Source organism: Entelurus aequoreus, linkage group LG06 (assembly GCF_033978785.1).
Source record: "Entelurus aequoreus isolate RoL-2023_Sb linkage group LG06, RoL_Eaeq_v1.1, whole genome shotgun sequence".
In the NCBI taxonomy this organism is placed as follows: Eukaryota; Metazoa; Chordata; class Actinopteri; order Syngnathiformes; family Syngnathidae; genus Entelurus; species Entelurus aequoreus.
This window is the reverse complement of record NC_084736.1, coordinates 33,816,747-33,825,718: the sequence shown is the minus strand read 5'-3', so window position 1 is coordinate 33,825,718 and position 8,972 is coordinate 33,816,747. Positions and strand designations below refer to the sequence as shown.

The following is an 8,972-nucleotide window of genomic DNA, read 5'->3' as shown; positions in this document are numbered from 1 at the left end:
TTGTTGTCATTGCTAGAAGTAGTTGTAGTATTAATATTAGTAGTGGTAGTAGTCATATTCATAGTATATCATCCAGCCCATGAAGCGCTTAATTCTGAATATTTATTTATCCATCTATCTATTCATCTATGTATTTGTTTGTTTATCATTATTATTATTTGTACTATCATTGTTAATATTAGTATCATTATCAATTTAATTTTTAATTATTTGTATTATTATTTATCAGGTATATTGTTATTTATTTATTTGTATTGAACAACAAACTTTCATTTATAATGCACACAAAAGTCAAGGCACTTTCAACATGACCAACAATCTACACCTCAGGTTGAGCAAATCACGACATCAGCAAATCATGTCAAGGAAAGAAAACAAAAGCAAACACAGACAAGAGTATTAAATATTAGTAAATAATAATAATACAAAAATATGAAAAAAAGACAAAAAGGGCTACCTAAATCACTTTAAATGTTTTTAACAAAGATATCAATTTAAGGGATTTTGTACTCTTAATCATCCTCCAAGATTTGATTGATAATTATAAACCATTAAGCCAATTAGAAAATGTAGGCCTTAATTTATGTAGAATTTGTTTTGCCTGGAGCATAAAAATGTTGACAAACATTTCTATGTTACAGTCGTTTATAAAAATACCGAATTTGATCTCTTCTATAGAGAAAATGTATATTGTTATTATAAATTACATTCTATGACCACGAGTGTCGGTATGTAACGCATTGTTGGCATGAAGCAAAAACGAAGAAGAAAACGACAACGAAGAAGAGCACTTCCGGGTATACTACCGGAAGTGCTTGGTTGGCATTGGCAACATTCTCGCTAAATCCAGCGTCGTGTACAGCATAAAGACATCTAAAAGAAATATATAAATAAAAGGTTTGTAGTTGATTTTCACATAATTTCATTTATAAGACCCCTTAATCTTGAGCTACTTTACGTTGCGGTAATATTGAGTAGAGCTATTGTTGATAAACATCTGGTCTTTACTATGCTAACATGACGGCTAGACAATTCATAGCTAGCTAGCGTGCTAATGTTAGCTACATTTATTGTGTGAGCAAATATTTATTAAAGTGGGAGCTGTTCACCACTTTTAATAAAGGGCGACACGCCTCTCTTATTCCGGTTAATATTGAGAAGCGACACATGAAGAACAATATTCGTAGTTTTGGCAGCTCTATAAGTGAAGGCAACTTTGCCGAGGCGAAGCAAGTCAGAACGTAAACAAAGCGCCTTTGTCAGCGATCATAAATGTTTCCTCAGCTTGGCTGACATATGGCAACGCTTTGCAATTCCAGTACTTCATATTAAATAATGTTATATTTCAATCTACATCATCAATCCTACGATTTTGCATTTCCTGTTTATAACCCCCCCCCCCCCCCCCCCCCCAAACTACTTGTTTTCATCAGAATCAGAACAATCTTTAATGGCCAAGTATGTAACACACAAGGAATTTTACTTGGTACAACTAAAACTGTCACTGTTTTGGTTTTTTGTGCAAGAATTCCGACTGAGGAGTTTGAAAGTGTTGTGTTAACCCAAGGCACTCACCATAGAGGAGTGAGAAGAGAGCAAGACCGCACAACAGAATGACAAGGTCTGGAAAGTTATGAGCATAAATATCATGTATTAATATTCATTCTGAGAATGTGCTGTAGGGTAGTCGTTTTATGCTACTCATGTGGTTGTTTGCACGTTTCTCAAGCTCATCTGCTCCCAGGATGGTGAATAGTTACAAACGGACTTCCAGCCCCAGATCGCCGACCAACTGTGGGGATCTTTTCACCCCGGCCCATGAGGAAAATGTGCGTTTTATCCACGATAGTAAGTATCATTTCATACAGAGTTGTCACTGTGTCGTTAACTTGATTGACCATCAGCAATTTAGAGATCAACCGATGCGTTCTATTCAGACCTGATACCGATTATTAGTAATCAAGTATGCCGATAACCGATATTCATTTGCAGTAAAAGTTTTTTTTTTAACATGAATAGTATACAGTGAGGTCCACAAGTATTTGCAAATGCTGCAAATTTGCAAGTTCTCCCACTTAGAAATTAAGGAGAGGTCTGAAATGTTCATCATAGATGTATTTCCACTGTTAGAGACATAATCTAAAAAGAAAAATCCGGAAATTACATTTTATGATTTTTTAATGATTTATTTGTATGTTACTGGGGTTCTTATGTATTTGCATACATGAGAACATCAGTGTTAATATTTAGTGCAGAAGCCTTTGTTTGCAATTACAGAGGTCTAACGTTTCCTATAGTTCTTCACCAGGTTTGCACACACGGCAACAGGGATTTTGGCCCACTCCTCCACACAAATCTTCTCTAGATCTGTCAGGTTTTCGGGGCTGTCGCCGAGCAACACAAAGTTTCAGCTCCCTCCAAAGATTTACTATTGGTTTTAGGTCTGGAGACTGGCTAGGCCACTCCAGAACCTTGATATGCTTGGTATGGAGCCACTCCTTGGTTATCCTGGCTGTGTGCTTCGGGTCATTGTCATGTTGGAAGACCCAGCCACGACCCATCTTCAATGCTCTGACTGAGGGAAGGAGATTTTTGGCCAAAATCTCACAATACATGGCCCTGTTCATCCTCTCCTTAATATAGTGCTGTCGTCCTGTCCCCTTTGCTGAAAAGCACCCCCAGAGCATGATGTTTCCACCCCCATGCTTCACTGTAGGGATGGTGTTCTTGGGATGATACTCATCCTTCTTTTTCCTCCAAACCCGACGAGTGGAGTTTATACCATGACTTTCTCCCATGACTCCTCTGGATCATCCAGATGGCCATTGGCAAACTTCAGACGAGCCTGGACATGGGCTGACTTAAGCTGGGGAACCTTCCGTGCGATGCATGATTTTAAACCACTGATAGTAGCCTTGGAAACAGTGGTCCCAGCTCTCTTCAGGTCATTCACCAGCTCCTGCCGTGTAGTTCTGGGCTGATTCCTCACTTTTGTTATCATGAGGGATGCCCCACGAGGAGAGATCTTACATGGAGCCCCAGTCCGAGGTAGATTAGCTGTCATGTTTAGCCGCTTTCATTTTCTAACAATTGCTGCAAAAGTTGATCTATTCTCACCAAGCTGCTTCCCAATTGTCCCATAGCCTTTTCCAGCTTTGTGGAGCTCTACAATTTTGTCTCTGGTCTCTTTTGACAGCTCTTTGGTCTTGCCCATGGTAGCAGTTGGACCTTGACTGACTGTGGGCTGCACAGGTGACTTTAATGAGCTCAAAGGGGTGGTGGGTGGGTGATTAGTTGTGGGGTAAAGGTGAACTTTTTTTAAGGGAGACTGACAGCTCTTTGAGAGTCATAATTCTTGCTGATTCTCATGTGTGCAAATACTTATGAACCCCAGTAACATACAAATAAATCATTATAAAATCATACAATGTGATTTCTGGATTTTTCTTTTTAGATTATGTCTCTAACAGTGGAAATACACCTATGATGAAAATTTCAGACCTCTCCCTAATTTCTAAGTGGGAGAACCTGCAAAATTGCAGGGTGTGCAAATACTTGCATACCTCACTGTATACTGTATATATGTATGTAGGTATGTATATTAGGGGGTTAAAAAATAATCGGTACAAATCAAAAACTGACTTTAACTTTAGAGATATGAATACATCGGTGGCGAGCCTCTGGATCGATCTATATCTAGTATGGATAGGTCGATGTCCGGTTGGAAAGTCATTAATCGGTTGGTTGGCGCTCTGCTACAAAATATGGCCATATTAATCTTGCAAGACTTCTTTGATGAGGTAATATGGGAGTAACGTTCTCGTTTGCGACCGACAGCATGACAGACAGCACCGAAAGAGTTTTACGAACAATGCACAACCTTAAGTGCGGTAAACGTTAGGATTTTTTCTTTTTTTTATTATTTGTAACGTTTGAAAAGCAGCAATAATTTGAGCACCCACCTGTTGTGACGACATGAAGACACTAGCTAGGGAGCTAAGGATGCTAATGCTAGCAGAGCTACCAACTGGCAAGGCAAGGACGCTGATTTGAAAGACTTCCAGCCCCAACGTAGCCACAACTTTGCGAGGTAATCACAGCATCTTCTACACTGTTCATTGTGCTAAAGATAAAGACCAAACTGCACAGTAACCAGCAGAATGGTGCTCTGAAAAGTATTTGAGATTCTACACTAAAGCTGCTGTTTAGATTGGTCAGATCTAGTCAGACTAGATCTGACTAATCTGAGTCTATGAACATGAACTGATGAAGCCTACTCGGATGAGGGGCGAAACGTCTTCTAACACAAATCAAACAGTCCAGTTGCGATTGATTGAATGCCCTGAGAAAATTATAATTAAAAAAAAAAAGATATGTGTGTTCTTGTCTCTCATAATGATTGTGAACGATAGGCAATGTTCCCCCAAAAGAGTGTACTATTTTCTGCAGATTTAGTGCCATGAAGGAAGTTAGTTAATGGGTGAGCGCGGGCGGCTAAGGTGGTTTGGTATCAGCAGTCTTGGTGGGGACGAGTGCCTTGCATCATTTCAAGACCACATTGAAAAAAGTGGCATACTGTTCAGGTAGGACTGGGCGCTATGGCATTTTATTAATATCTCAATATTTTTAGGCTATGTCACGATACACAATATATATCTCAATATTTTGCCTTAACCCTGAATTAACACTTGATGCATACAGTATAATCACACCAGTATGATGATTATGTGAGTCTACATTAAAACATTCTTGTTCATACTGCATTAATATAAGCTCATTTGAAACTTTAATGCAGAGAGGGAAATCACAACTAAGTCAATTGACCAAAACGGTATTTATTAAACAGTTATTAAGCAGTGGCACAAACATTCATGTCATTTCAAAACAGAAAGAATTGTCAGAGACATTTTAAAACAAGCTATGAGTGCACTTTTGTGCATGATGTCACACAAGATATTTCAATAACTGTCAAATAAAAATTAGCTGCATAATAGGAAATCAAATAGTGTATGTCCTTCGCTATGTGGTAGGTTACTGCGGACGTTATCTCCTTCTGTTGTAGACTATTTTTTTCATACGGTGTTGATGTGGAAATGGAAGACGCCATGCTCAATTGGGTCAGTGCTGGTTGCTACGGCATTTTGTTGGGTGTGGCACCGGCCGGAGATGTTGACATGCAGAGTTTCAAGCACTCTTCATTCTCTAGCGGGTGACTTTTCAAATTATATTACAAATTAGTAGTGCTGCTACTTTTTGTAGCAACACTTTTGCCGCATACTTGACATATTACGGTTGTCTGTTCAACATCTTCCCGCTTGAAGTCAAACCACCGCCAGACGATGCACCCCGTGCTGTTTTTCTTGGGAATTCATTCTTCCTCCATTTGTTACCAGATTCGCACCTTCTCTCTCTCGTATTACCACTCGCACCGCTCCGCTTGCACCACCTGCCACAGCTAACCTTACCCATGCCGCTACCTCTCTGCTCCGCGAGGGCGTATGACGTTGCACGCACGACAGTATGTGACGTATGTAAGAAGGTGTGCCTGTTTTATCTCTGTGAGAAGGAGAGACAAGAAAGAGTGAGAAGAGCCTGTAGTGTAATACTCGCAGCTAAAAGCAACTGCGTGAGAACATATACTCGAATACTCACGAAATAGTAATTTTTTACATTGCACAGAGACAAACCCACGATATATCGAGTATATTCGATATATATCGCCGAGCCCTATGTTCAGGTGACTTTTCCTCTTTTATCCACAATTTCTTCGTTTTGACTTTCTCTTCTCACTCCATGAAAAGAATCAACCGCCAGACAACCAAACATGACAGTTGATACTGTTACCTGATTGGCTGTTAACGTGTCACTCCGATTGATCAGCGATCACTTCCTGTGTTGCTCCAGAGAGCGAGCGCCTTTTTTCATGCAACCAACCTTGCTTCCATATTTCCGCTTTCTTCCGACAGAGAAGAGGAAAAAAAATATCGAACACATTTCTTATTGATATTGATAACATGTCTATATCACGATATATATTATATATATATATAACATTTATAATCATCATGGCTCCCCTTTAAGTTCACCAAGATACTTGTTGTGCATGTTTTACAGCATGGCAGTGTGTGCTCAGAGACATCCGATCAACACAAAACAGTGAACGGAATGACCGTGGACCACAGGAATACGTGGAGAAGAACCCAAACCCCAACCTGCATTGTATGTTGAACTGCAATCAAATGTACTTCCTAGTCGCTGCTCAAGGATGAATAATAATACGGAATGCAACAGCTGACATTTTCCCTCCTTGTGATCCTCCAGCTTTCACGCCAGTGGACCTGACCGACCTCAAGAAACGTAACACACAGGACTCCAAGAAGTCCTAGTCCTCCTCGAGGTGGTCTAAGCACTCTTCTTTTCTCCACCCACCCTCGAGAACTTTTCCTCTGACCTCCAAAGTCAGCCTTACTTTGCCAGTCTAGGGCGGAATGCCAAGCGATTTTCTGTGAACGTTGAGCTACAGCGGGCCATTTCCCAGCGAGGAAGATAGGCTGGATTCCCCCAAGTTTAAATTAAGTCTCCCTCTCCGGGTTCATTTTAAAGGCCACGCTGTATGAAGAGGACTGATACACTTTCCTAAGTTGTCGCTGGCGTCTGACAAACTGTTGACACGGAAGACTGCGGTCTTTACTAGTACTACTATTACTACTACTTTGACCTGCGAGAACAATGAGAAAGGGCTGACTTATATTTTGTTACGTAGGAAGGCAGTTAGATCCAGTGTAGAAGTCAGCAAATTGTCTCGTAAAGCATTTCATCAGCATATTGTGGAAGCCAAATACACAAGGCCAAGAATCTTAACCCAATTGGTGTTTACTTTTATTGCTAAGAAGAATCCTCCCAAAGTATGCTGCCCCTCAATTAACACCTCTTCCCAAAGCCTTGAAACAAAATGCTGAATAAAATTTTTACATTACTTCTTGTATTTACCCACCCAGGATGTGGACGTTTCCCCCATTCCAGGTCAGATTGCAACCATTTCAGGTGTATTCATTTTAAACATGAAATCGCATTATTTTCCCAAACAATATGTGGAGGCTGTAGCTCAGGCGTGTCCAAACTCTGGCCCACGAGCCAAGTGTGGTCTGCCAACGTCTTCAATCTGGCCCGCGAGGCGTCATGAGTTTAAACAAGGAATGTTATCCACGGGGAGATTGCGTTCTTTTTAATAGTCTGACAATTTCAGTAATTCAGGTAAATGATCTTTGATTAAATAGATGCGCAGCCTTTACATGTATGACCCAATGCAAACAACCTTCTCCAGTCATTGTGCAAAAAATAATAACAATCCAACAGACATAACACCCTGCTCACTGAACTCTGTGGGCATTATTAAAAATGCCCATGCACCGTAAAAAAATGACACACATTTAAATCCATTACAAAGCATGATGGGAAAAATGCAAGACACTCTCCACACTTACCCATGTTTGGCGCATTTTAGCTGCTTTTTATTTCTGATTGATCACAAAACTTTAAGGAGGTTGTCACGGAATTAAAGTACAAGTCAAACTTTTACATACTCTTAATACCCAATTATATTAATTATTCATTATATATCCGTTATATATATGTATATATATATTATAGTTACTTTACATGCAGTCGGCTTTTAGCCCTCTACCAGATTTGTTTAGTCTAATGCGACCCCCAAGTCAAAAAGTTTGGACACCCCTACTGTAGCTTTAATGCAGAGGTGTCAAACTCATCGCAATCACAGCGAATAATTTATGAATTTGCTTAGCATTTGATTATTATTAGTGCTGTCGAATGATTATTTCTTTTAAAATCAGATTCATTACACTTTTGAATTGGGATTAATTAATTAATAATGATTAATCACAGGTTATCACTTGCGTGCGTAATTTGAATTAACTTTAAAAAGTCACCAATATTTGGATACAGGATGCCATTTTTTAAATCAGTATGTCGTAGAGGAACATCCATTTAAATGTTTTACTTGAATGTACGTCATTTATTTGTTCAAAACGTTATAAAAGTCCAGTCGGTGCATTTGGGAGTAAAATTTGCCAGCATTCATCATTGCACTGATGTATGCATCAAACTTTATTTTATTTTTTATCGTAGTTAAAAAATGTTTTAATTATATTTATATGTTAAAGTTTTTATTTTTTTATTTATGTTTTTATAAATGTGTTTAATTTTTATTTAAATTTATACTATAATAACGGTAGAGTTAAAATAAATTGCATTATTAATCTGCATATATAAATGATTAATATAATATTTTTGTGTTATTTCTGACAGCCCTGATTAAGTATTTTTTAAGGACTCTTGAAAAAAAATGTGAACACAGGCACCACAACTCTACTGAAAAATATACAGTAAAACCACTGTAATTTTTACAGTAAAATTCCGGCGACTAAGCTGCCAGCTTAAAATGGCCGTACTGGCAACTCGGTTGCCACAATTTTACTGTAAAATTTACTGTGTTTTTTTCTGTATATTTTTCAGTAGAATTTTCAGTAGAATTCTGGTGACTGAGTTGCCAGTTTTTTTACTGTATAATCTACAGTAGATTTTTACTGTGTAGTATTACTGTAAATGGAATAAAAGTACCGCTGTTTGTAATAATACTGGCAACTGCGGCCATTTTTTTTAGAGTAAAATAAATGTTTTTTCCATTTACAGTAATACGCTAAAAACATCAACCATCCCAAGGCCTTGAATTTGACACCTGTGCTGTAATGCCAAAGAAATTAATTGAGCTAGGGCTGCAACGATTAATCGATTTGATTAATCGGTTAATTGATGTAAATAATGCAATTCTGACCGGATGGTTTGCCTGGAATTTTAAATACACAGATGGGACATGTTAGCGGTGGTGTTTGGTTGCCCTAAATTTCATTTTATTTATGCAGACGGTAAAGGTGAGTGAAGGTTATGGCAAG

The 8,972-nt window shown here is 38.6% G+C and overlaps 1 protein-coding gene across 2 annotated transcripts; it reads left to right on the top strand.

The window, feature by feature from the left end:
• The first annotated feature begins 761 nt into the window (after positions 1–761).
• LOC133651524 (mapk-regulated corepressor-interacting protein 1-like) lies at positions 762–6,976 on the top strand. Of its 2 annotated transcripts, none has more exons than XM_062049482.1 (5): positions 762–897; positions 1,527–1,621; positions 1,745–1,848; positions 6,115–6,219; positions 6,322–6,976. In XM_062049482.1, the coding sequence occupies exons 2-5, from the start codon at positions 1,614–1,616 to the stop codon at positions 6,384–6,386; spliced, it is 282 nt and encodes a 93-aa protein (XP_061905466.1). In that variant the 5' UTR covers positions 762–897; positions 1,527–1,613; the 3' UTR covers positions 6,387–6,976. The 2 variants fall into 2 exon arrangements, with proteins under 2 accessions (XP_061905466.1, XP_061905465.1); XM_062049481.1 differs by having other exon boundaries at positions 1,730–1,848.
• Positions 6,977–8,972: the final 1,996 nt, after the last annotated feature.